Source organism: Carassius auratus, unplaced genomic scaffold (genome assembly GCF_003368295.1).
Source record: "Carassius auratus strain Wakin unplaced genomic scaffold, ASM336829v1 scaf_tig00039985, whole genome shotgun sequence".
In the NCBI taxonomy this organism is placed as follows: domain Eukaryota; kingdom Metazoa; phylum Chordata; class Actinopteri; order Cypriniformes; family Cyprinidae; genus Carassius; species Carassius auratus.
Window position 1 is genome coordinate 23,122 of NW_020526554.1, and position 27,035 is coordinate 50,156.

General features: G+C 42.4%; 4 protein-coding genes, 1 long non-coding RNA gene and 8 other non-coding genes across 13 annotated transcripts; 12 read left to right on the plus strand and 1 right to left on the minus strand.

Annotated features, from left to right (window-relative positions):
- Positions 1–2,030: 2,030 nt before the first annotated feature.
- Positions 2,031–2,102, plus strand: trnap-ugg (transfer RNA proline (anticodon UGG)). The gene has a single exon. It is a non-coding gene; the product is annotated as a tRNA-Pro (tRNA).
- An 80-nt stretch (positions 2,103–2,182) lies between these two features.
- Positions 2,183–2,256, plus strand: trnai-aau (transfer RNA isoleucine (anticodon AAU)). The gene has a single exon. It is a non-coding gene; the product is annotated as a tRNA-Ile (tRNA).
- A 1,539-nt stretch (positions 2,257–3,795) lies between these two features.
- Positions 3,796–5,484, plus strand: LOC113084354 (uncharacterized). Its single transcript, XM_026254815.1, has 6 exons — positions 3,796–3,942; positions 4,123–4,203; positions 4,323–4,433; positions 4,541–4,618; positions 4,741–4,935; positions 5,011–5,484. Exons 1-6 carry the CDS (start codon positions 3,796–3,798, stop codon positions 5,482–5,484), a joined length of 1,086 nt encoding a protein of 361 aa, XP_026110600.1.
- Positions 5,485–8,163: 2,679 nt separating this feature from the next.
- LOC113084360 (uncharacterized) lies at positions 8,164–9,669 on the plus strand. Its single transcript, XM_026254821.1, has 2 exons — positions 8,164–8,305; positions 8,415–9,669. Exons 1-2 carry the CDS (start codon positions 8,303–8,305, stop codon positions 9,540–9,542), a joined length of 1,131 nt encoding a protein of 376 aa, XP_026110606.1. The 5' UTR covers positions 8,164–8,302; the 3' UTR covers positions 9,543–9,669.
- A 997-nt stretch (positions 9,670–10,666) lies between these two features.
- On the plus strand, positions 10,667–10,738 carry trnaq-uug (transfer RNA glutamine (anticodon UUG)). Its single transcript has one exon. It is a non-coding gene; the product is annotated as a tRNA-Gln (tRNA).
- A 2,076-nt stretch (positions 10,739–12,814) lies between these two features.
- On the plus strand, positions 12,815–14,793 carry LOC113084357 (uncharacterized). Its single transcript, XM_026254817.1, has 5 exons — positions 12,815–13,612; positions 13,706–13,789; positions 13,865–13,945; positions 14,065–14,122; positions 14,636–14,793. The coding sequence occupies exons 1-5, from the start codon at positions 12,862–12,864 to the stop codon at positions 14,709–14,711; spliced, it is 1,050 nt and encodes a 349-aa protein (XP_026110602.1). The 5' UTR covers positions 12,815–12,861; the 3' UTR covers positions 14,712–14,793.
- A 135-nt stretch (positions 14,794–14,928) lies between these two features.
- On the plus strand, positions 14,929–19,998 carry LOC113084355 (uncharacterized). The gene is made up of 9 exons (XM_026254816.1): positions 14,929–15,164; positions 15,262–15,658; positions 15,694–16,495; positions 16,821–17,027; positions 17,143–17,489; positions 18,212–18,717; positions 18,820–19,252; positions 19,344–19,450; positions 19,860–19,998. Exons 1-9 carry the CDS (start codon positions 14,929–14,931, stop codon positions 19,996–19,998), a joined length of 3,174 nt encoding a protein of 1,057 aa, XP_026110601.1.
- A 1,856-nt stretch (positions 19,999–21,854) lies between these two features.
- trnap-ugg (transfer RNA proline (anticodon UGG)) lies at positions 21,855–21,926 on the plus strand. Its single transcript has one exon. It is a non-coding gene; the product is annotated as a tRNA-Pro (tRNA).
- A 97-nt stretch (positions 21,927–22,023) lies between these two features.
- trnai-aau (transfer RNA isoleucine (anticodon AAU)) lies at positions 22,024–22,097 on the plus strand. The gene has a single exon. It is a non-coding gene; the product is annotated as a tRNA-Ile (tRNA).
- A 1,034-nt stretch (positions 22,098–23,131) lies between these two features.
- trnaa-agc (transfer RNA alanine (anticodon AGC)) lies at positions 23,132–23,204 on the minus strand. The gene has a single exon. It is a non-coding gene; the product is annotated as a tRNA-Ala (tRNA).
- An 816-nt stretch (positions 23,205–24,020) lies between these two features.
- trnap-ugg (transfer RNA proline (anticodon UGG)) lies at positions 24,021–24,091 on the plus strand. Its single transcript has one exon. It is a non-coding gene; the product is annotated as a tRNA-Pro (tRNA).
- Positions 24,092–24,188: 97 nt separating this feature from the next.
- On the plus strand, positions 24,189–24,262 carry trnai-aau (transfer RNA isoleucine (anticodon AAU)). The gene has a single exon. It is a non-coding gene; the product is annotated as a tRNA-Ile (tRNA).
- A 2,016-nt stretch (positions 24,263–26,278) lies between these two features.
- Positions 26,279–26,850, plus strand: LOC113084353 (uncharacterized). The gene is made up of 3 exons (XR_003283682.1): positions 26,279–26,351; positions 26,459–26,536; positions 26,658–26,850. It is a non-coding gene; the product is annotated as an uncharacterized LOC113084353 (long non-coding RNA).
- The last annotated feature ends 185 nt before the right edge of the window (positions 26,851–27,035 follow it).

A 27,035-nucleotide genomic window follows, 5' to 3' on the forward strand; every position in this document is an offset into this window, starting at 1 on the left:
TCTGATCAGGCTGCGCTCAGCCTCTCAGTGCTCTGCTATATGGGAGCGCGCGCTCTTCCGGCAGAAGTGCCTCAGGACCCATATAAGGAAATTCCGCTCCATCTAACGTCACACAGAGCCATACTCGAAAAAAACTTTCCCAAACTTGTGACAAACCGGAAGAGGTTTTTTTTGAACAAAAATACTCCTTCAAACGTACAACTTAATTTTTGAAACTTTGTCCATGTTTAGCATGGGAATCCAACCCTTTAACAGTGTAAAAAACTCAGTATGCATGAAATAGCATTTCACCCCCCCTTTAAATATTTAGTAAAAAAATTCACAATAAAGTATTGCAAATTAATACAGATGTGTAAGAGGAAGAAGGAGAGAGAAATAAGAGAAAAATTGGAAAATGAATTAAATGAGAATGGAAAAAGATATACAAAAAATAAAAGAATTGGAGGGATTATTGAAAGAAAAAATATGAAGCTGCAAAGACTAAGGAGTAAAGCTAAATATACTGTGGAGGGTGAAAAATGTACAAAGTTTTTCTTTGATCTAGAAAAAATAAGAGAGAAAGCTGGAATGATTAAAGAAATAAAAGGGAAAAATGGTGTAGTGACGGAAACAAATGAGGAAATATTAAAAGAAGTAAAAGCATATTATGAAAATCTGTTTAGTACTGAGGGGTTGAAAGAAGAAGAGAAATTGGAGTTACTAAATCAAATAAAAACAACAGTAGGAGAAGTAGACAAAAAAGACTGTGATGAAGAGAAAAGAGAAGAAGAGATAAAAAGAGCAATAAGTGAATTAAACAAAATAAAAGTCCAGGTATAGATGGTTTGGGGAGTGAATTTTATATAGTTTTTAAAGATTTTTTAACCAGTATTTTAAAAGAACATTTTAAAAAAAGAGGAAATGAATCAGAGAATGGGGATGGGATTAATAAAGTTGATTTATAAAAGACAAGGAGATAAAGTAGACCTAAAAAATTATAGACCAATTACAATGCTGAATACAGATTTGAAAATTTTAACAAAAGTTTTAGCGAATAGATTGAAAGAGGTAATGCCAACCATAATTAAAACAAATCAAGTGTATGGAGTAAAAGGGAAAGATATAGCAGATACAACTTTAAGTATAATAGATAGAATAAGATGTATGAAAGAAAAAAACAAAAAAGGATATGTTATTAGTTTGGATTTTGAAAAGGCCTTTGATAGAGTGGAGCATGATTATTAATTTGGAATTTTAAGAAGGTACGGGTTTGGGGATAATTTTGTCAAGTGGATTACAATTTTATACAGGGGAGCAATAACAAGAATACAGAGTAACGTTTTTTTAACAGAATGTTTTAAAATTACTAGGTCAATAAGACAAGGATGTCCATTATCAGCGCTTTTATATTCTTTAGTTGCAGAACCATTGGGATTAGCTGTTAAAATAGATGAAGACATAAGAGGGATAAACATTGAAGGAAGTGGGGGAAATGAAAAAATATTTCAATATGCAGATAATACAACAATAATAGTTAAGGATATAGAGAGTGTTAATAAAGTAATGGAAGTAGTACAGAGGTTTTGTAGGGGATCAGGATGTTTAGTGCCTGGGGAAAATTTTTAGACAACGTTGAGTATGATCCACATGGGAGAGAAAACATTTTAAATCAACCTCTGTTTTTAAACAAAAACATTTGAAAACAGGACAAAGAATTGTTTTTAAAGAAATGGATGGATGTGGGGATAACAAAAGTGAGAGATGTTTTGTATGAATATAAAGAAGGGTTTTTACCAACACGGTGAAGAGCAGGGGGCTCGAGGACTGGAATTGAGAACCGCTGGTCTAAGTGACATCTGACCGTTTCAGCTGTCCTCCCTAACATCCCTCTACATGTTAGACACAGCCACATTTTTAGGTCAGTTAAGAGGCCAACTTGCGTTCGTTAGCCTTTAACACTGTCTCGAGGTCTCTGATTGCTTCCACGTTAGTTCATGTTCCTTCTTTTATTGATGCTGCAGTAGCTCTTTTTTCTCGGCCCAGCACAGGAAGGCTCGTTGGTCTAGGGGTATGATTCTCGCTTTGGGTGCGAGAGGTCCCGGGTTCAAATCCCGGACGAGCCCTTGGTCAGGATAAAACGTGAAGCTTTGTTGGCATTGAGGCAGTTTTTTATTCAATCGGGTAGAGACAGATGGCGAAGGGAGGCCGGTTAGCTCAGCTGGTTAGAGCGTGGTGCTAATAACGCCAAGGTCGCGGGTTCGATCCCCGTACTGGCCAGCTGTTTTTATTGTCTGGGGGCTCATCTCTGCTCTGCTCTTCTCCTGTGACAAAGAGTAGGGTGATCTCACTGAAATCCCTGCTTGCTAAGCAGGAGCTTGTTGTGGCCGAAATGGCGGTACCTGACAACCACAAGTCTGTAAAATTAATCCAATAGTATGCCGACTTCTATCTTTTAAAAACCAATCACGTTATGACCTCTATCTTTTGAAAACCAATCACGTTACGACCTCTATCTTTTGAAAACCAATCACGTTACGACTTCTATCTTTTAAAAACCAATCATGTTACGACTTCTATCTTTTAAAAACCAATCACGTTACGACTTCTATCTTTTATAAATCAATCACGTTGCGATCTCTATTTTTCCGCGTCCAATGAAATGGCAAGGTCTATTTCTCATACACCAATCACGCACGTCCTCGCCAATTGCATGTAATCTCCGCTCAGGTAACGTTAAATTATTTACATTCCGCTCATGTATGTTATTTATATCTTGATATGAATGAAATGGTTTAGGATTTTTGTTCTTTAGGAATAGCAAGATTGGCCATGTAAATTAGCCTATGATTACCGCTTGATACTACGTAACGTCAACTGTCACTGATGTGTAAATACTATTACGACCGGAGCTAACGTAACTGTAAATATGTCGAATTTAACCGATTAACAAGTTTTCTCAATGAAAAAAAAAATGCTTTTTATTTAATTGTAATAAGGTTCCACAGCTTTTTCCAAATGCGGCATTTGAACACACAAAATAAATTTGGAAAATGTTAATGTTTTGTTTAACTTTTACACGTATGTTATATGTTTGTACATATGTTATGACCAGTCAAAAGAAGTGAATGGATAAGTTTATACATTCAGGTTCATGCCCTTATCACATGGACACAGTTGAAAGACCACAATATGTTTAATCTGAGTATTTGTTTTAGTCAAATTAATCCATAATGCTATATATTTATTTATTTATTTATACTCATAAACGTGTTGTATGAGCCTAGGTCATTGAGACATACAGCCATAATAGAAAGATCTATCACAACTTGTTAAGACTCTATGTAATTGTTCTTATACTTTTATTCTTGTTATAATCTTATTATATGTATTTTTTTATATTTGTACAAACATACACACATACATACAAACATATATATATATATATATATATATATATATATATATATATATATATATATATATATATATATATATATATATATATATATATATAAATGTTATATAATTGTTTTGACATTATATATATGACTGAATTGTGCAATTGAAATGTTTCCTCTTGGCATGAATATAGCCCCTGCTGCTGACATGGCATTAAATAATAAATAAATAAATCACAACATGTTATATGTAAGATAATATGTGTATTATAATGAACTTATAATCTGCTATAATATGGCGGTCGTTCTGGACCAGGAACACAACTAGCTATCATGAAATGAACACAACAGGAGGGTAAATGCTACAGGCTACAATGGCAGTTAGTGTAACGTGTTATGTAGTGTTTCAGGCAACGACATGGCTTCAGCTAAGTCTCACAAAGGCATGAGTAATGCTGAATGGCTTGCGCGTCTGGAGAGTTTTGCCCAAACAGGAGTTTGGCCATCTACACAGGGGAATAGACATTCTCCCCGACAAAAAAGATGGCATGAGATGTATCAGAAGGTAAGTTATGCAGCTAGATTCATGGGCAAACTAACAAACTTTTTTGACAATACATTGTGGTATTTTTATTTATGTGTATGGTTAAGTAATTACATGTAAATACAATGTTATATTGATATAATTATGATGACTTATTGCTGTTTTGAGATCCAGTGTCAGAGGTATAATTCATGTTCACAGATAGAAAAGTGCCCTCTGCAAATGAGGGGACAGACCACTCTTCTGAAGGAAGCTCAGACATGTATTTGTGGCTTTCACAAGGTAACTTCAATTAGCCTGGTTCAAGTTGCATAAATAGATAGATGTGTTTGCAACATCAATGTGTCTTTATATCTAAAATCACATTAGGAAGACTGTTTTGTACTTTATGCATGTCACAGGTTCATCCACAAGTCACAGGGGAAGCATCACAGAGCACCCCGGCCCAAAGCACACCCTCTGTCAGTGATGTGTCATGTCCTGCAAAGAGACCTAAACTGACATTGTCAATGGTAAGCAGACCACACTATTGCATGCATCACTGCAGATACTGAAACATCTCAACCTTTAACTATAGTGTTAGGGTTTTGTTATCACTAACCATGACAAATCTTTTTAGTTTGAAAAGTCAAGGTTTGGAGGCTCACATGTGGCAGCAGCAAAACCTAATTTGAGCACCCAGAGGAAAACCTCTCAGGTTAATATTAAAAGACATCAAGACTTTTATAATGTCATCATGACTTTATCACTATGTAATTTTAATGTATTAAAAACATGGCAATCCCCTTAATAAATTATTCATAATGTTTGACTCCACAGATGTTAGAGCACTCCAGTTCAGCTACAGTTTCATGTCCACCCTCTGATCCTCATCCTCCTCCATCCCCCAAACCTCATCAGCCCGTCATCCAGTCCTCCTCTTCCTTCTTCCTTCCTCCACCTCAGAGTTCACAACGCATCAAAAAAACAGCAACGCCATCAACTGTTTCTGAGAATACTGTTGTGAGGAGCCCAGTAAGATATATACATGTCTTCATCATTTAATGCTCTCTTAGCTTTTATTTAAACCAGTGTTTTTTATAATATCAGCAGGTCTCATCTCAGCCAGAAGATCTCCCCCTTCTGTGGCCACAGACAATGCCACAGCAAGACCAGAAGTGGGTGTCAGAAGCACTTTTTAGGGTTGGTGCAAAGGGAAAGCTGGAGCTGCGTGAAAACCTACAGTTGTGGTATCACCCCCCACCACCAGCCCTGTTGTACCACCAAGCTCCAACACCTGATAGGTTTTTTTCACAGCGTCTCTTGCTCTGGATGCCATATAAGCTGTGGAAGGTGCGGCTCCAGTGTACTAACCCTGCCTGTGCCAGGCAACAGCTGTGTGGTGGTGGACTGCACAGGAGGGTACGACAGGTGTTAGACATTGACAGATACTACAACCTGGTGACAGAGACCCTGATCTGCACCAGGTGTAGAACCAGCTACCTGTCCTGGAGTCAAGCTGTGCTGCAGCAGTTGGACCTGGCCCATCGATCTGAATTCAGGGTCATCCTCACACGCAAGTAATTATTTTGCAGTCATTTTCACTTATGTACTACCCTTTCTGATAAATATTTCCTACAATAATTAGATACCTTATAATAAGATACTTAAATGAATACTTTTTTCCAAGGTATGCCTGTGACATTTGGGTTCTTCGCTTGCTGCGTGAGAGGGGCATGGGGAATGGCCCAGTGAGGATCATCGGCCAGCTGAGAGAGAACCACAGTGAGGAGTGGTTGAAACGTGCGCTTCGGTACACATCAGAGTGTGTGGCCTTTTTTGATAATCGTGGCCTGCATCCGCTGCACTTCCAGGAGCCACCACCACTTGCTTCAGTACCCAGCTACAAATGGCTCCTCACTGTATATAGTCAGGACATTCTCAACAGGCTCGATCACATAAAGGCCAGCATAACATCCACGTATGGATCAATCTTAAAAATGGATTCAACTAAGAAGGTCAGATAAGCTGCTTAATTGACTGTACCCTTATCTATAATGTATTGTTAGACCAAGAGAGCTTTATTTTTTCAGTGTAACTGATTTGGATGCATGTTGTATTATTTGCTATGCTTATTGTTTCTTTCAGATCACCAAGAAGTTGAGCGGGCCTGCGAAAGGCACAGCACAGTGGCTTACCTCAGTGGGCAATGAGATAGGTCAGGTGCTGATGAGTGTCCTGACTGCGAATGAAGGGGCTGGGTTAGACCTCATGGCTGCAGGGCTCATGGAGCGATACCGGAGTGCTGGTGTTGATCCTCCCACTATCATTTATGTGGACTGTGATTGTTGCAAGAAAGTGGGAGAGACTAAATTGAAGAGGCGGTTCAGCGGCTGGCCAGATGTCATCGTCCGCCTAGACATTTGGCATTTTATGCGACGTCTGGCAGTAGGGTGCACCACTGACGCCCACCAGTTGTACCCTACTTTTATGGCAAGGCTGTCATCCTGTATTTTTGAGTGGGATGCAGGGGATCTCACTCTGCTGAGACAGGCCAAAAGGGAGCAACTCATCCAACAGGGCTGGCCTACTCTGTCGGAGGCAGAACTGGACCATCATTTAACTAAAGCTGAGCTGCTCCAGCACTGCAGGAGGAGAACACGGGGAGAAGAAACCACTTTCCGCCTCCTTGATATGCTCATCAGAGAGCTCATGGGTGGCAAGGGGAATGATGCTCTTGGTGTTCCTCTACTTGACAGTGTGAGAATGCAGCACATCTGGAATGTCCAGAGGCGGCACATCACCTGTATCCAAGACCCTCCAAATGTGCCGTTCTATACTGAAACTGGAACTACAAGCAAGGGTGGGGTGGTTCTAAAAACTTATCGTTGTGCCAGAGGCTCCACATCCCTGGAATCATTTCACTGCCACCTAAACAGATTTATTCCAGGTTTGTCATGTCAGAATATACCACATTTTGCCACTAATTCCTGTTTATCAAGATATTTGCAGATTAAATTTTATGTTTTGCATTTTCTCAAAGCAATATTTGGCTTTCTATTTCTTTTTCTAGGGAACAGCGCAAACAGCCTGAACTTCCAGATTTATCTCCTGGAAGGTTTATTACGCTGGAATCAGGACCGGGCTGAAGCTGCTGTTGCAGATGGAGGTTCAACTCTGCGCTCTTACACAGGGGAGCTGGTTTACTCTGTCAATGAGAACTACAATAAGTTGTATGGCAGGAAATTGGTCCCTAGCTTCACTCCACCTGCAGTATACACAGGTAAAAATATTTTGATAAATGCAGCTCATGATGTAGCATGTTTTTGGTAAAATTACAAGTGCTTTTGGACAATAATAATGTAATTTTGACATATCAGAGAAAAATTATACTACCAGAATATTTATACATTATTCTGTGTTCTAGGTTTCAGGGCAGAAAATAAAATACATAGTAGAATATAGAGTAATCCTGTCTTTTTATGATACCCTCTGAATTAGATATATATTGTTCATACAGAAGTGGACAACAAAATATTTACTGCATTTCTAAATAAACCTTTCTGCATAATTTCCATTAAAAATGTTTCCTGTTACAAATATTTCCTCAGGGGAGCTCATTGGAGTACAGTACTTGTTGAGGCAGAATAGTCAGCCCCTGGAGGACATGTGCCCTACCTCTGATAGGACCTCTCAATTGCTGGAGGAGATAGATGTGGAGGAGCAAGTGGAAAAGGATGAGGGTTTCATTGATTTCTTTGGAGAGGAAGCCACAGTGGCAAATCTTGTGGCATCAGATGACTTAGTCCTTTCAGGTCCACCAGTTCTACCAGCTGCACCAGTTCCCAGTGTCCAGGCTCCTACAGCTGCACCACTGCCCAGTGTCAAAATTCCACCACTGCCCATTGTCCAGACTCCACCACTGCCCAGTGTCCAGACTCCACCACTGCCCAGTGTCCAGACTCCACCATTGCCCAGTGTCCAGACTCCACCATTGCCCAGTGTCCAAACTCCACCACTGCCCAGTGTCCAGACTCCACCACTGCCCAGTGTCCAGGCTCCACCACTGCTCAGAGTCCGGGCTCCTTCAACTGCACCAGTGCCCAGTGTAGCTGCATCACTGCTCAGTGTCCAGGCTCCACCATTGTTCAGAGTCCGGGCTCCTTCAGCTGCACCAGTGCCCAGTGTAGCTGCACCACTGCCCAGTGTCCAGACTCCACCACTGCCCAGTGTCCAGGCTCCACCACTGCTCAGAGTCCGGGCTCCTTCAGCTGCACCAGTGCCCAGTGTAGCTGCACCACTGCCCAGTGTCCAGGCTCCACCACTGCTCAGAGTCCGGGCTCCTTCAGCTGCACCAGTACCCAGTGTCCAGGATCCTTTAGATACACCAGTGCCCTCAGCAATGGTAAAATTTCCTTTTCTATACGAATTGTCACTCATTTAGTTATCTGCCATTAAGCAGTAAACTTACTTAACAGCATGTAAATACCTAACCAACAGTTATATATTTCCAGGCTGTTGACGAACACTGCATTCCTGGAATGGACCGGGTGGATGCGTTGGCAGAGTGTCTGGTGGAGCTGCGCACACAGACAAGCCTCACACTTACCAACCAACAAGTTGCGACCATTGTGGGTCTGTGGCAGAACCTGGACAAATTTGATAAAGACAGGGTGGTGTATGCTGCTCGTCATCAAGACAGGCTACTTACAGGACGTTTTAGGTCCCCAAAAAAGAAAGCTGTCTTCACTCCTGGTGTCGACAGCACAAAAAGGTGTGTTTTGGGTTCTAGCGGCTCTCCAGCACAGTGGCCTAATTGCTGTCGCCTTGTTGAAATGATTTTCATAAGGTTATGTAACATCCACCGAAGCCCCAAGAAACAGCGGACAGAATGTCTGTCTAGATGGGATCTCATTCTTCGTGATTACAGAAAAATTCGGCAGCTAATCCTGAGCAATGGAACGGTGATGAGTGACACAACCCTTCAGCTAGTTGAGGTAAATCAGAGGACCCTTACGACATGGCACAATAACCGTTTAAAGGGTCAGGAGGTCTCCTTGCTGTTGCAAGGGCTGGACCTTCCAGAGGCACGTCCAGTGGCTTTGGATGTTTTGCCTCCAGCACGAGTACAGCCTGTTGTGCCTCCACAATATAGCCACCAGTTGCATACCTACCAGATGCCACCAGACACAGCTGGACAGGCAAAGACAAAGTTTAGAAAGATTGCGCCCTCAGCTACCTGTACATCTGCCACAGCAACTTCAATCTGGCCATCAGCCGTACACCCTCAGCGTTCAGCCACGTCCAGCCAGCTAAGGACAATTTGTCCCAGGCCGACAGCACCACACCCATTGGTTCCTGACACACCCACTGCCCCTGTTGTGTCTCAGATGTTTCTGGTGCCCTGCCCAGCCCCATTTTCCACCATTAACCCTGGAGCAATTTCCTCTGAGCCACCTGCAAATGACACAGCCACTCCAACCAAACGATCGTACAATCGCACTGTAAAAGCAAATTCGTGCAGAAAGTGTGGCCAATTTCGTACTCAAGAAACTGGCCATAGCCAGTACAAAGGCAAAATATATTGCCCTAATAAAGAAACAATTACGAAGGAGCAGTGGTTACAGATTATGAGAAGATAACTCATTTATTTATGTGTGATACATTCATTTTGTTCTCTTGGTTGGATCTGTTCTGTTTTTTATCTTCCAGCCATATTTAATGTTAAAGAGTTATACTGTGCACTTTTTTTTATCTTGTATTATTATTATTATTATTATTATTATTATTATTATTATAAACATGTGGGTATGTATGTGAATACACTATAATACATATGGAAATATATATACATATTAAATAAAGTTAAACTATTATTATTATTATTATAGAAAGGTTTATGTGTAGAGGAAGCAGTATAAAGTAAAATACCAAAATGTGTAGATTTTGATGTATATATTTATATATTTTTTTGTACTTATTTTATATAGCGTGTGCACTTAAAATTCTTAATTTTATATTGAATTTAGTACTTTTCCTACATTTTTTTAAATATGTATATAGTTAATAAATATATTTCTCTTTGACTGGTGTGTTGTATTTATTTGTTTTATTGAATGTAATGACATTCAGTTTACAGTTAAATTCAGTGTCACGTGTAGCTTTGCAGTAAGTAATATGATACAATAAAGTGTGAATGCCGTAATAAGGAGGTTATTTTGTCCCTACTGCCACAGGAAATGATTGCCTTAATAAATGCACTTTGACTAATGATAATGATAATGAGAATAAAATAAAAATCAATCTTAGAAACGAAAGAATTATTAAATCAAAAACATTACTGTCAAAATCAATCTTAGAAACGAAACAATAATTAAATTCAAATACATTACTTTTAAAATCAAACTTGGACACGAAACAATCGATTTACGATTTTTAACAAATACACGCATAACTTTATGTGACAGCGTGGATTCGAACCTGCGATTTCCTGAATTTCTCGCGCTTCTCTTCCTCTCTCTCCCCTCTTCCCCCCCTTCTTATACAGACAATTGTTCCCCAGCTTTGGCGGAGTTGGGAGAGCGTTAGACTGAAGATCGAAAGGTCCCTGGTTCGATCCCGGGTTTCGGCAAAATCTCCCACTCTTTTCCGTTTTTTGAGGCGGGCCAGTGACCAAAAATCACTGGGTTCCAACTTCTCTGTATAACTGCTTCCCCACTGCCACGGAGCTATCTGTTTCCCAGTTGGCCACCAAACAAGCAGTTTCGGTTCCATGGTGTAATGGTCAGCACTCTGGGCTTTGAATCCAGCGATCTGAGTTCGAATCTCGGTGGAACCTGTGTGGTTTCTTGCCTCAGGAAAAGAAAAAACAGCACTAGTTTGGCACTGGTGACAGTCTTTGTGGCCCTGTGAGCAACGGCTGCTCCAGGTAAGGTTTCATGGTGTAATGGTTAGCACTCTGAATCCAGTGATCCGAGTTCAAATCGCGGTGGGACCACTTTTTGCAACCAATTTGCGCAGGACCATGTCTGAAATACTTTTTGGCAGCTTTGAGTCCAAAAAAATTAACTAACGTAGAGACTGTGGCAGCATTGCATCGATGCCCAGTCGGTCTCTTTAGGGCAGTGGTTCTCAAACCTGTCCTGGAGGCACCCCTGCCCTGCACAGTTTGATTGTCTGCCTTATTAGACACACCGAAATAAGGTCTTGCGGTCTCTATCAATGAGTTGATGATTTGAAACAGGTGTGATAGATGAGGGAAACATTCAAAATGTGTAGGGCAGGGGTGCCTCCAGGACAGGTTTGAAAACCACTGCTTTAGGGAACTGTGTTTAAAATGGCAATGTTTTGCAACCAATTTGCACAGGACCATGTCTGAAATACTTTTTGGCAGCTGTGAGCCCCAAAAAAAGCTAACGTGGGAGTGTCGCAGCATTGCGTCAGTGCTCAGTCGGTCTCTTTAGGGCAATGGTTTTCAAACCTTTCCTGGAGGCAACCCTGTCCTGAACATTTCGTATGTCTCCCTTATTAGACACACCCAAATCAGGTCTTGCAGTCTCTATTAATGAGCTGATGATTTGAAACTGGTGTGTTAGATGAGGGGAAATGCAAAATGTGCAGGGCAGGGATGCCTCCAGGACAGGATTGAAAACCACTGATTTAGGGATGTGTGAGTAAAAGGGCAGAAGCCAACTTGGAGAATGCGGGCATCGATCCCGCTACCTCTCGCACGCCTACTGCTTTCCACCAACTGAGCCGAAGTAAGCCCAAAGTAAGCCCACATGAACCAATCGCGTTTCGCCTCTGGCTTACTTTTGACAAATCGCGTTTCGCCTGTGGCTTACTTTTGATTAATCGCGTTTCTCTTCCGTTGATTACTTTCCTCCAATCGCGTTTCTCTTCCGTTGATTACTTTCCTCCAATCGCGTTTCTCTCCCGTGGCCTCCTTTTGACCAATCGCCGGTCGTTGTCATTGTCATCTTTGTTAAAGGTAAGGCTATTACTTCATTCATTGAAAACTGGTCATTATTGGTTAATATACAGTGTGTATTTTTTGAAAACGAATCGTGTCAGTATAGCTAGCTAGCATACAGTTCATCCTTTCTTCAGTACCTGTGAACCTGTAACTTTTCACATGATAAATGATCAGATAAGTTAAAGTTATCGACCGTCAGCTAATTAAGCTATGCTACTGTCAACAATGATGTGTGTATTGTCTAAGAAGTCATGGTTTCTGGGTCCTATGAATGAAAATATCGATTAAACTATTTACATTTACATTTGGTTATAACACATAATAACACACACACATTTTGATTGTAAAAATCGTTACCAAATTGTTGTGGAGATATGGAAAAATGCATTTACCAAGAAATAAATGTATATTTTCTAAAATAATATAATAATGACTTTTTTATAAATAAAACATTGAGAGTCTTAACTAAAAACAAACAAAAAAGGCCAAATGTATCCATATGAGCAAAAGTATATGGGAATAGTGCTCATTTTAATTTGGGTAGACCAGAAAGTTAAAAACACTGAAAAATGGCTGAGATTTTAAGAGGTAAAAGCACCTGGTGTAACCCTGGGGTAAGATGACCACTTTTGAAGTATTATATATTTAATGTAATATTTTATAGCCTGGTGTGTGTAGTCATGGTTTAAGATGAAAGCATTGGAAATAAAAGGAAATTTCAGACTTCATACTGACATTACATATTTTATATGTCAGGGATTCCTGTCCTTTGTAGAAAACTCATCTTCAGGACAGTTTATGTCATGGCCAAGTTTATTACCACAGTAATATAGTTTATGCGTAGCTTGTTAAATTATTGTTACACACTTAACATACAGGTGTCTTTCAGATTGCAAAAGATAGTAGTCTTTTTCTGATTTTCATTCCAGAAAATGTATGCATATCCCTCTTTTCAACGCCAATCGGCAACATCAAGCCGACTCCTCATGGCGCCTTCGGCGGAGGCGAAGCGCCTTGAAAATTTGGAGTCTGGAAGGGCCAAACCTAAGGAGGAGGTGCTGTCAGAGGCCAGTACTTTTGTCAGCACGAACGGTGGAGACCCCAGTGACCAGTTTTTAGTACTGGCTCACTGCAAACTTCAGTTTGGGAAGTACCAGGGCCAGAGATTTAGATGGCTCCTGGAAAACTCTCTGGGGTATGCCGTGTATTTGGTGCTCAGCATTTCCACTGAGACAGCGCAGGCAACACCCCTGTCACAAAATAAACAACTGTTCCTACAGTACACTTCTCAAATTAGAGAGATGGCAGAAGAAGTGGAAAAGTATCAGAGGAAGCAGGAAATGCAGGCAGAAGCCCGGGCAACTGGAGACCAGGGCTGCTTGATGGTGGAGTTTGGTGACTTCCAGGGCCGCTCCATGAAAGATGTTTATGAGGACCAGAGCAAGGAGGCTCAAGCCCTCATCAGGTACCTCATTAAGGCAGATGCCAGGCCCAAAACCAACATGGCCATTTTCAAGACATATGTCCTGAAAAGACGGGCTTCTGCTGTGGTCACCAGCGTACGTCAGCCTGCACCTCACGCTGCAACCTCCAGTGCTTCTGCAACCACTGCACCTCCACCTGCACCTATCCAAACTGGTGTACAGAAGACCGCAACTGTGAAAGCGCTGTTGGCGCGTGGCAAAAATTTGTCTCCTTCACAGCTGGCGAAAAAACTCACGTCACCAGTTAAACCCTGTGAGTAGGAGTGTGAATATAGAATTTTACCTACAGCATTTCTTCATATATTAATTTATCATTATGGCAAACTTGTCAACTTGCTGTTTCCAGATCCATTATTGCAGTCCACTTTACCTCCTCCAGCAGCAGAACCCCCAGCCAAACATTTGACCCCGATACAGCTTTTCGCTACTGGTAAGTAAGCACCATCTTACATATGTTTGTCTCTGTGTATTGTTCACAATGATAGTTTTAACATTTGTGCTCCAGGCAAGTCCGTTCCCACTGCTGAAGATGACGATGAGGAGCTGGTATTTGCTGCATCACAATGTGAAGCACAGCTAAATACAGGTGTGGCATATGACACAAATGCAAATATTACAAGAATGTTTTGTAAAAACACAATGAGAAGCGTTATTTCTTGGGGGAAAATAATCAACATTTTAAAATATTTTTTGTTTACAATACAGAATTATGTCATGTCATGCCTCAAGCGGGATGCTTTCTTGAGTGCACTTCTTCAAAACCGTAAGGATGTCCAAAGGTGTCAGTGTATTTATTTGCGTTTCCGAACTTACCCGTTGTTAGATAATCACTAGATAACTTTTTCACACCGCTTGCTCTTCTCACTCACTCTTCATCTCCCCCTGAGCAGACAGGATGGTGGAGATTCATTGTTCTAATGATTAGAGGAACAGTTTTTCCTTACTCTATCTGTGTGTATGCTTCATGTCCGTGGGCTTCGTTGCTTTACACTTAATTCATCACACCACATTTTCCTTCCTCCATTCCATCTGATCCTCATTCTCAGTCAGCTGCACTGATTCCATTCTCCTTAAATTAATAAAGTGTATGCTGGGTTATGTGCTTCCTTAACACTAGTACCACTTTCTTCACTCTCGTTCCTAAAAATAACATAATAATTATGAATACTTGTCCAAAAATTGTGCTTTGCAGGTTGTTTGTGCGCTGCATTTATGGCATATTACTATCAAATGCAACAGTCATCCTTATTGTTTTTTTTTTTTACTATTCACTCAGAGGACTGTGCTGCTCCATCTCCATCAGTGGAAACTGCCAAGGCACCAGCTCCTTCACATCACCGGCCACCAGCTGAGCTTCCAAGTCACTGGAAAGATCAACTTCCACCTTTCCAGCATGAGTGGATCCGGAACACACTGTTTAAGGCCAACCCACGAACCGGCAAGCCAGAACTAGTGTCCTAGCTGAAACTTTGGTGGTATCCTCCTCAGCCCCCTTTAATAAACACTCAGCCCCCTGCCTCACCTGACCTCTTCTTCTGTCGGCCCCTTTTCTTATGGATAACGCTGAAGATGTGGTTATTTCCTCTCGTCTGTGTTCGCCCAGACTGTGGTAGGCACAGACTAACTGCGGCAGGAATTTACCGTACCGTGCGTAAGGTCTTGGACATCGACGGGTGGTATGACCTTGCCACTGAGTATCTGGAGTGCAAACGCTGCAAAAAGAAATATCCTGCCTGGTCCGAGGACATCCTAGGACAGCTGGATATGGGCCACCGCAGTCAGTTTCCAGCTTTGCTGACATACAGGTAATTCATAATGACAATCATTCATTATTAGGTGCTTTTATGTGGGTTATTTTTTACCAGCTAAAGCATTTGCATGATTATACTGTTGTTTCCTTAGATACTCATGTGACAACCGGGTGCTGAGGATGATGAGGGAGAGGACACTGGGCAACAGTGTGACTCAGCTTTACAGGAAGCTGATGGAACAGCACAGTGAGGCATGGACACAGCGTGTCTTGCAGTACCTGACTGCCTGTGAACCATTCACAAGGTCCTCCCTTGTGCAGCCTCCTGTGTTTGCTGATCCTCCACTTTTACCTGCTTTGCCTAAACCTAAGTGGCTGTTAGCCGTGTATGCCAGGGATGTTCTGGGGCGACTGCACGAGGTCAAGGCCAAATTAACATCTGTCTTTGGCTGTGTTCTCAAGATGGATTCGACAAAAAAGGTATCAAAGCCCTGTTTATATCCAGAAATTTGCCAGATATGGATATGGCACGGATATGGCACAGATATGGCACATTTTTTTTACTCTTTTATTTTTCCCAATAGATCACAAAGAAACTTGCCGGTGCTGCTTCAGGAACAGCTGCCTGGTGCACAAATGTCGGAAACGAACACGGCCAGGTCCTTGTCTCTGTGCTGACAGCTGCCGAGGGACATGGACTGGACTCCATGGCAGCTGGTCTGATGAAACGCTACCGAGAGGCAGGAGAGGCAGCCCCAAAAGTGATGTACGTGGACAGGGACTGCTGCAGTCAGTACGGCCAATCGCGGGTGAAGATCATGTTTTTGGAGTGGGATGAGCTTGTAGTGCGCCTCGACATCTGGCACTTCATGCGGCGATTTGCTGCAGGTGTCACGACAGAGGCTCATCCGCTCTATGGGATCTTCATGGCACGTCTGTCCACGTGCATCTTTCAGTGGGATCCAGAGGATGTGGCTGCTCTTCGCTCCGCAAAAGAGGGTGACCTGGCGGCAAAGAAGACTGGCCACATCTCAGAAAAGGCGGTCAGTGCTCGCATTACCCGGAGGGAGTTGGCACTGCACTGCCGGAGGAGGACCAGGGGGGTGGAGGAGACCACCAGATTGATTGGGTCACTGATTGATCAGTTTGACAGTGCGGATGGGAAGGACACCCTGGGAGTTCCTCTGCTGGACCACGAACGGATCCAGCAGATATGGAAGGAACAGCGCAAGCACGTCCAGTGTATCCAAGACCCAGAGGACTTTCCGCTGTACATGAAGACAGGGACACTGAAGAAAGGCGGCGTGGAGCTGTGCTGCTACAGGTGTGCTCGTGGCTCTACCTCCTTGGAGTCATTCCACCTCCACCTGAACCGTTTTATTCCAGGTATTACATGCATATGGATTATTCATTTTTCTGTAGAAAATATAAGCACTGTAACTGCTTCCATCACTTTAAAGTAATGCCGCATTAATAAATGTCACACTCTACATTATACTTTTTAATGTCATAAGCATTGACAAAGCTGTCTTTACTAACAAGTCACTAGTAACACATGACTAAGTGACAATCATTTTTAATATAGTTACAAAACTCTATTAAATGTAGTATACAAATTACTTCAGAGCACCTTATGTGTAGTACATATATTGTACATATGTGACACATAAAACCCTTTTTTATATATTTTTTGATATTATTTAACTTTTAGGAACCAGTGCCAGCGATGCGCATTTTCAGGCCTATCTCCTTGAGGGCTTGATGCGTTGGAATGATGACCGAATGGAAGACGCCATAAAACGGGCGTCCTCCATTCGGACATATGGCAGTGCCATGAGCGAGGCTGTTGACCGGCTTAGCCGAACAGTCTTTGGGAAGCCCTGGGATGAGCGCTATCGCCCTCCTGGAGCATATACAGGTAAGACATTTAATTATTTCTTTTGCAATATTCTATTAAGTTATTAGAGTATTAGAGCCTCCAATGTACTTGATCAATTATTAAGAACACTTTTTTTATTATTTTATTATTGTAGGTGAATTGCTGGGAATCGAGTACCTTTACAGCCAGACTGGCAAAACACTGACTCCAGTGCTCCAGAACCCAGAGGAGGAAGACCGGTTGGTGGAGGAGGTTGATGATCAGGACCTGCTAGATGAGGGGTTTGAGGAAGAGAGCATGGAGGACATCACAGTTCCAGTGCTGTATGAGGATGACCCCTGCCTCAGAAACACCCCCTCATCTTTGCCTCTGCCTCAGTCCCCAGCATCACTGGCTGAGCCGTCCACATCATCTGGAGGAGAGGGACAGCATCTCGCCCCTGCCTCTTCAGTGCTGTCACAGACATCTGACACTGGAAGCAGTGTCTCCGGCGAGGCTCAGGTACGACACTCTAAGGGCTTTATTTCGTTTCAGTCTCGTTTTATTCCACATACACTACAAGCAAGTTTTTTTTTGTTTTTTTTACTTTATTATTATTATTATTATTATAAGGTTAAAAATAGCTTCTAGAGATTTTTGTTTAGGTTTCTTTGATGAATAGAAAGTTCAGTGTATATTGTAAGATTATAAATGTCTTTATCATCAATTTAATGCGTCCTTGCTAAATAAAAGTATTAATTTCTATAATTTAATAATAAATATATAATGATTTAAATGTTCTGACTCCACACTTTTGAAGGGTATAGTGTATAATATTAAAAAAGCTTTTTATTACAGATAAATTCTTATCTTGGATCCTTCTATTCATCAAAGAATCTTGAACAAAATGTACACAACTGTTTTAAATATTGATAATAATATCAATAAAAAAAGGTTTCTAGAACAACAAATTTCTGAAGATCATGTGACACTGAAGACTGGAGGAATGATGCTGAAAATACAGCTGTGCATCACAGGAATAAATTACACTTTAAACTATATTCAAATAGAAAGCATTTTTATTTTAAATAGTAAAATTATTTCACAATATAATGGCTTTTGCTGTATTTTGAATAAAATAAATGCAGGCTTGTTGAGCAGAATTCTTTAAAAAATGTCAAAAATATTTCTGTTCAAAGGCTTTTGACTGGAAGTGTATATTAACACTAATCTGCATTTACTAGGGAGCAGTCATTGGACCTGATGGCATCGCTGGGTGGGACAAGGTCCAGGATCTGGCTGGTTTCCTGGTGGGTCTTCGTGAGGCTCCTTACCTCACCGACCTGCAGGTTACAGAGGCCATCCAGCTGTGGACCGCTCTCCCTGATGTTGATAAACAGCGGGTCAACTATCAGCCTCGACATCAGCCTCAGCTGACACATGGGCGCTTTAAGGCACCGAAGCGGTCCGGAGTCACACCGGGTGTGGAGAGTGTGAAACGGTGTCTGATTGGACATCCTGGGGGTCCAGCACAGTGGCCCAGCACCAGCCGCTTGGTTGAGGCCATTTGTATGAAGCTGTGTGCTTTACACAAGTCATTGACCAAGAAGGCTGGAGTTTCCACCCCCAGGTGGTCTAAAATCCTTTCGGATTACCACCACATCCGAGAGCTGGTGCTTAACAATCAAAGACTGATGGATGAAACAATGATCCAGCTGTTTGAGCTGAACCAGAGGACACTCATTCAGTGGTAAGCAAGGCACATTATTTGGTTCCAGTGAACTGAATACTTCTGTACACACACACAAATACACATATATATATATATATTTTACAAGTAATTTACTTTCAGGTTTCAACGGCAGCAGAAGAATCAGGAATTGAGTGTCCTCGTCCAGGGACTGACTCCATCTGACCCAATAGATGTGGCTGATGTGCAGCTTCCTCTGCCGAGGGAAAAATTGGATGACGTGCCATCAACATCAGGCCCAAAACATCAATTTATCCTTCCGCCAAATCGAGAAGGACAGGCTCCAATTCTGCGACCGGGTCGCCGGCCCGCTGCTGCCAAAAGGGAGTGCCCTATCGCACCCGTCCCCACAGCAGCAGGAGTTGTGCAGCCCATTTCAGCACCTGGGTCACTGTTAGGCACACTAGTGCTTAACCCAGACATGACTGTGTCAATAGTGATTCCATCTGCTGGTGCTTTGACATCCGGTCCAGGCCCAGCTCCGCCTGCTCCAGTGCCTGCTCCAGTGCCTGCTCCAGTGCCTGCTCCAGTGCCTGCTCCAGTGCCTGCTCAAGTGCCTGCTCAAGTGCCTGCTCCAGTGTCTGCTCCAGTGCCTGCTCAAGTGCCTGCTCCAGTGCCTGCTCCAGTGCCTGCTCCAGTGCCTGCTCAAGTGCCTGCTCAAGTGCCTGCTCCAGCGCCTGCTCCAGCGCCTGCTCCAGCGTCTGCTCAAGCGCCTGCTCCAGTGCCTGCTCAAGTGCCTGCTCCAGTGCCTGCTCAAGTGCCTGCTCAAGTGCCTGCTCAAGTGCCTGCTCCAGTGTCTGCTCCAGTGTCTGCTCCAGTGCCTGCTCCAGTGCCTGCTCCAGTGCCTGCTCAAGTGCCTGCTCAAGTGCCTGCTCAAGTGCCTGCTCCAGTGTCTGCTCCAGTGTCTGCTCCAGTGCCTGCTCCAGTGCCTGCTCCAGTGCCTGCTCCAGTGCCTGCTCAAGTGCCTGCTCCAGTGCCTGCTCAAGTGCCTGCTCAAGTGCCTGCTCAAGTGCCTGCTCCAGTGCCTGCTCCAGTGCCTGCTCCAGTGCCTGCTCAAGTGCCTGCTCCAGTGCCTGCTCCAGTGTCTGCTCCAGTGCCTGCTCCAGTGCCTGCTCCAGTGTCTGCTCCAGTGTCTGCTCCAGTGCCTGCTCCAGTGCCAGCTCCACCGCCTGCTCCAGTGCCTGCTCCAGCCCCTGCTCCAGTGCCTGCTGCTCCTGTGTCCCGTTACACCCAGAGGAACAGGCGCCGGCGGGCCCTGGAGACGGAAAGCGGAGTCCATAAGAGGAAGTATGTGCGACGGGTTACTTTTAACACATGCAGCAAATGTGGGCAGCCCAAAACTAAAGAGTTTGGTCATAGCCGATATGGGAATGCCACATTTTGCTCACGCTCCTCTAATGGAAAAACTTTAGATGATTGGTTGGCAGAACAGCGGCAGGCAAAATAAATGACAAACTCCGCCTCCATTGTAAATAATGTGTATATTTTGTATATATTATATGGGCCCACTCTTTTCATATATATTTTTTTATATAAGTAGTACATAATATCTTTCCTGTATATATAAATATTGTTTATATTATATGGGCCCACTCTTTTCATAATTTTTTTTATATTGTGTGTATGTATGTGTGTGTGTTCATTTTAATAAAACATTTTGTATATATTACTTGGGCCCACTCTTTCGTATTGTGCTTTTTATATTCTGTGTATGTACAGTATGTGTTTGTACTAATTTTAATAGAACATTTTTTGATAAGATAAAAAAAATCTGCTAAATCATATCAATCAAATCATATCCACACACACAAAACGTATTTGAAGAAACGTTTTTTATTAATTTTATTTAAACACAAACATTTAAATACACACACACAAATCTATGTAATATAAAATCAATCAATTGTATGTCATAGATAACAAAATAAAAGTCTCGGTTTATTGCATGCTTAAAAATACACGTCGAGGACATATGACGTCACGGCTCATCCGAGAGAGCACGGGATCGAATCCAGGCCGCGGAGGGTAGAGTTGTCTCACATGTAATTAAAACTCTTCAAAACGAAGAGAAATATACCCCGAGTATTGCAGCAGGGGAAATCTTTCGGCGTTTTAACGTGTTCTGCGTCTTTTTCGCTTGCGGGCGGGGCTCAAAGATTGGACCCCTTCCTTTGCGCAGCGAGCGCTATACCATTTGAGCTAATTCCCCTGGCCTTTCAAGAATGACGAGCATAGCTGCGAATGACCGGCTTGATGCAAAGAGGCCGTCCCTCCTCTGGGCTTGCACCTTTGCACTGGCCGCGATTGTGTTGTCGAATTAACAAAGAGATTTAGCTTTTGTGTTAAAGGACCTTCTCGGTCTTGTTACGCCAGTATGCATGTGCGGATTCTTGTATTATGCAGACTACCTTGCATCACTCGGGTCATGCAGACAACTTCTCACCTCTTTTTCTCACACTGACTTGAAAAGAATAAGGAAGCGGTTCTCCATTCCAGTCCTCGCTCCCCAAAGGTCTGCATATTTTGCATGTCTCTCTTTGTTAGCACACCTGATTCGGATAATCAGCTCATTAGAAGTGAGCTCCTTGCGATTGACATGGTCCCTACACAGTGTTCATTGCTCCCCACTCCCTGAGCAGGGGAAATCCGTCGAAGTTTACTTCACTTTGGAACATTGGTTCACGGATTTGCGCTGCGCAACGTCTTCACACATGGACAAGTGTGACATCATATACCTCTGTACACCTCTGTGTTAGTCACTTTGAACTGAACGTACACATACGCTTTGAACTTGAATCACGGAGGGATGTCATGTGATGTCCACTTCTCAGGGCACTTACGTTTGAATGGAACAAATGTCTGAAGCTATACGAGAAACATACAAAATGTGAAGAGCAGGGGGCTCGAGGACTGGAATTGAGAACCGCTGGTCTAAGTGACATCTGACAGTTTCAGCTGTCCTCCCTAACATCCCTCTACATGTTAGATACAGCCACATTTTTAGGTCAGTTAAGAGGCCAACTTGCGTTCGTTAGCCTTTAACACTGTCTCGAGGTCTTTGATTGCTTCCACGTTAGTTCATGTTCCTTCTTTTATTGATGCTGCAGTAGCTCTTTTTTCTCTGCACAGCACAGGAAGGCTAGTTGGTCTAGGGGTATGATTCTCGCTTTGGGTGCGAGAGGTCCCAGGTTCAAATCCCGGACGAGCCCTTGGTCGGGATAAAACGTGAAGCTTTGTTGTCTCGTTGCGTTCATTAACATTGAGGCAGTTTTTTATTCAATCGGGTAGAGACAGATGGCGAAGGGAGGCCAGTTAGCTCAGCTGGTTAGAGCGTGGTGCTAATAATGCCAAGGTCGCGTGTTCGATCCCCGTACTGGCCAGCTGTTTTTATTGTCTGGGGGCTCATCTCTGCTCTGCTCTTCTCCTATGACAAAGAGTAGGGTGATCTCACTGAAATCCCTGCTTGCTAAGCAGGAGCTTGTTGTGGCCGAAATAGCTCAGTTGGGAGAGCGTTAGTTTGAATCCAGCGATCTGAGTTCGAATCTCGGTGGAACCTGTGTGCTTTCTTGCCGCAGGAAAAGAAAAAAACAGCACTAGTTTGGCACTGGTGACAGTCTTTGTGGCCCTGTGAGCAACGGCTGCTCCAGGTAAGGTTTCATGGTGTAATGGTTAGCACTCTGAATCCAGTGATCCGAGTTCAAATCGCGGTGGGACCACTTTTTGCAACCAATTTGCGCAGGACCATGTCTGAAATACTTTTTGGCAGCTTTGAGTCCAAAAAAATTAACTAACGTAGAGACTGTGGCAGCATTGCATCGATGCTCAGTCGGTCTCTTTAGGGCAGTGGTTCTCAAACCTGTCCTGGAGGCACCCCTGCCCTGCACAGTTTGATTGTCTGCCTTATTAGACACACCCAAATAAGGTCTTGCGGTCTCTATCAATGAGTTGATGATTTGAAACAGGTGTGATAGATGAGGGAAACATTCAAAATGTGTAGGGCAGGGGTGCCTCCAGGACAGGTTTGAAAACCACTGCTTTAGGGAACTGTGTGTAAAATGGCAATGTTTTGCAACCAATTTGCACAGGACCATGTCTGAAATACTTTTTGGCAGCTGTGAGCCCCAAAAAAAGCTAACGTGGGAGTGTCGCAGCATTGCGTCAGTGCTCAGTCGGTCTCTTTAGGGCAATGGTTTTCAAACCTTTTCCTGGAGGCAACCCTGTCCTGAACATTTCGTATGTCTCCCTTATTAGACACACCCAAATCAGGTCTTGCAGTCTCTATTAATGAGCTGATGATTTGAAACTGGTGTGTTAGATGAGGGGAAATGCAAAATGTGCAGGGCAGGGATGCCTCCAGGACAGGATTGAAAACCACTGATTTAGGGATGTGTGAGTAAAAGGGCAGGAGCCAACTTGGAGAATGCGGGCATCGATCCCGCTACCTCTCGCATGCTAAGCGAGCACTCTACCATTTGAGCTAATTCCCCTGGTCTTTCAAGAATGACGAGCATAGCTCCGAATGACCGTCTTGATGAAAAGAGGCCGTCCCTCCTCTGGGCTTGCACCTTTGCACTACCTTGCATCACTCGGGTCACGCAGACAACTTCTCACCTCTTTTTCTCACACTGACTTAAAGAATAAGGAAGCGGTTCTCCATTTCAGTCCTCGCTCCCCAAAGGTCTGCATATTTTGCATGTCTCTCTTTGTTAGCACACCTGATTCGGATAATCAGCTCATTAGAAGTGAGCTCCTTGCGATTGACATGGTCCCTACACAGTGTTCATTGCTCCCCACTCCCTGAGCAGGGGAAATCCGTCGAAGTTTACTTCACTTTGGAACATTGGTTCACGTATTTGCGCTGCGCAACGTCTTCACACATGGACAAGTGTGACATCATATACCTCTGTATACCTCTGTGTTAGTCACTTTGAACTGAACGTACACATACGCTTTGAACTTGAATCACGGAGGGATGTCATGTGATGTCCACTTCTCAGGGCACTTACGTTTGAATGGAACAAATGTCTGAAGCTATACGAGAAACATACAAAATGTGAAGAGCAGGGGGCTCGAGGACTGGAATTGAGAACCGCTGGTCTAAGTGACATCTGACAGTTTCAGCTGTCCTCTCTAACATCCCTCTACATGTTAGATACATCCACATTTTTATGTCAGTTAAGAGGCCAACTTGCTTTCGTTAGCCTTTAACACTGTCTCGAGGTCTTTGATTGCTTCCACGTTAGTTCATGTTCCTTCTTTTATTGATGCTGCAGTAGCTCTGTTTTCTCGGTCCAGCACAGGAAGGCTCGTTGGTCTAAGGGTATGATTTTCGCTTTGGGTGCGAGAGGTCCCGGGTTCAATCCCGGACGAGCCCTTGGTCGGGATAAAACGTGAAGCTTTGTTGTCTCGTTGCGTTCATTAACATTGAGGCAGTTTTTTATTCAATCGGGTAGAGACAGATGGCGAAGGGAGGCCGGTTAGCTCAGCTGGTTAGAGCGTGGTGCTAATAAGGCCAAGGTCGTGGGTTCGATCCCCGTACTGGCCAGCTGTTTTTATTGTCTGGGGGCTCATCTCTGCTCTGCTCTTCTCCTGTGACAAAGAGTAGGGTGATCTCACTGAAATCCCTGCTTGCTAAGCAGGAGCTTGTTGTGGCCGAAATAGCTTTACCTGACAACCACAAGTCTGTAAAATTAATCCAATAGTATGCCGACTTCTATCTTTTAAAAACCAATCACGTTATGACCTCTATCTTTTGAAAACCAATCATGTTACGACTTCTATCTTTTAAAAACCAATCACGTTACGACTTCTATCTTTTATAAATCAATCACGTTGCGATCTCTATTTTTCCGCGTCCAATGAAATGGCAAGGTCTATTTCTCATACACCAATCACGCACGTCCTCGCCAATTGCATGTAATCTCCGCTCAGGTAACGTTAAATTATTTACATTCCGCTCATGTATGTTATTTATATCTTGATATGAATGAAATGGTTTAGGATTTTTGTTCTTTACGAATAGCAAGATTGGCCATGTAAATTAGCCTATGATTACCCCTTGATACTACGTAACGTCAACTGTCACTGATGTGTAAATACTATTACGACCGGAGCTAACGTAACTGTAAATATGTCGAATTTAACCGATTAACAAGTTTTCTCAATGAAAAAAAAAGCTTTTTATTTAATTGTCATAAGGTTCCACAGCTTTTTCCAAATGCGGCATTTGAACACACAAAATAAATTTGGAAAATGTTAATGTTTTGTTTAGCTTTTACACGTATGTTATATGTTTGTACATATGTTATGACCAGTCAAAAGAAGTGAATGGATAAGTTTATACATTCAGGTTCATGCCCTTATCACATGGACACAGTTGAAAGACCACAATATGTTTAATCTGAGTATTTGTTTTAGTCAAATTAATCCATAATGCTATATATTTATTTATTTATTTATACTCATAAACGTGTTGTATGAGCCTAGGTCATTGAGACATACAGCCATAATAGAAAGATCTATCACAACTTGTTAAGACTCTAATTGTTCTTATACTTTTGTTCTTGTTATAATCTTATTATATGTATTTTTTTATATTTGTACAAACATACACACATAGATACAAACATACATATATATATATTATATATAATATATATATATATATATATATATATATATATATATATAATATAAATGTTATATAATTGTTTTGACATTATATATATGACTGAATTGTGCAATTGAAATGTTTCCTCTTGGCATGAATATAGCCCCTGCTGCTGACATGGCATTAAATAATAAATAAATAAATCACAACATGTTATATGTAAGATAATATGTGTATTATAATGAACTTATAATCTGCTATAATATGGCGGTCGTTCTGGACCAGGAACACAACTAGCTATCATGAAATGAACACAGCAGGAGGGTAAATGCTACAGGCTACAATGGCAGTTAGTGTAACGTGTTATGTAGTGTTTCAGGCAACGACATGGCTTCAGCTAAGTCTCACAAAGGCATGAGTAATGCTGAATGGCTTGCGCGTCTGGAGAGTTTTGCCCAAACAGGAGTTTGGCCATCTACGCAGGGGAATAGACATTCTCCCTGAGAAAAAAGATGGCATGAGATGTATCAGAAGGTAAGTTATGCAGCTCGATTCATGGGCAAACTAACAAACTTTTTGACAATACATTGTGGTATTTTTATTTATGTGTATGGTTAAGTAATTACATGTAAAATACAATGTTATATTGATACAATTATGATGACTTATAGGTGTTTTGAGATCCAGTGTCAGAGGTATAATTCATGTTCACAGATAGAAAAGTGCCCACTGCAAATGAGGGGACAGACCACTCTTCTGAAGGAAGCTCAGACATGTATTTGTGGCTTTCACAAGGTAACTTCATTAGCCTGGTTCAAGTTGCATAAATAGATAGATGTGTTTGCAACATCATGTGTCTTTATATCTAAAATCAACATTAGGAAGACTGTTTTGTACTTTATGCATGTCACCAGGTTCATCCACAAGTCACAGGGGAAGCATCACAGAGCACCCGGCCCAAAGCACACCCTCTGTCAGTGATGTGTCATGTCCTGCAAAGAGACCTAAACTGACATTGTCAATGGTAAGCAGACCACACTATTGCATGCATCACTGCAGATACTGAAACATCTCAACCTTTAACTATAGTGTTTAGGGTTTTGTTATCACTACCATGACAAATATTTTTAGTTTGAAAAGTCAAGGTTTGGAGGCTCACATGTGGCAGCAGCAAAACCTAATTTGAGCACCCAGAGGAAAACCTCTCAGGTTAATATTAAAGACATCAAGACTTTTATAATGTCATCATGACTTTATCACTATGTAATTTTAATGTATTAAAAACATGGCAATCCCCTTAATAGATTATTCATAATGTTTGACTCCACAGATGTTAGAGCACTCCAGTTCAGCTACAGTTTCATGTCCACCCTCTGATCCTCATCCTCCTCCATCCCCCAAACCTCATCAGCCCGTCATCCAGTCCTCCTCTTCCTTCTTCCTTCCTCCACCTCAGAGTTCACAACGCATCAAAAAAACAGCAACGCCATCAACTGTTTCTGAGAATACTGTTGTGAGGAGCCCAGTAAGATCTCTTCAAAATATAGCCATGTCTTTCATTTAATGCTCTCTTAGCTTTTATTTAAACCAGTGTTTTTGATAATATCAGCAGGTCTCATTCTCAGCCAGAAGATCTCCCCTTCTGTGGCCACAGACAATGCCACAGCAAGACCAGAAGTGGGTGTCAGAAGCACTTTTTAGGGTTGTG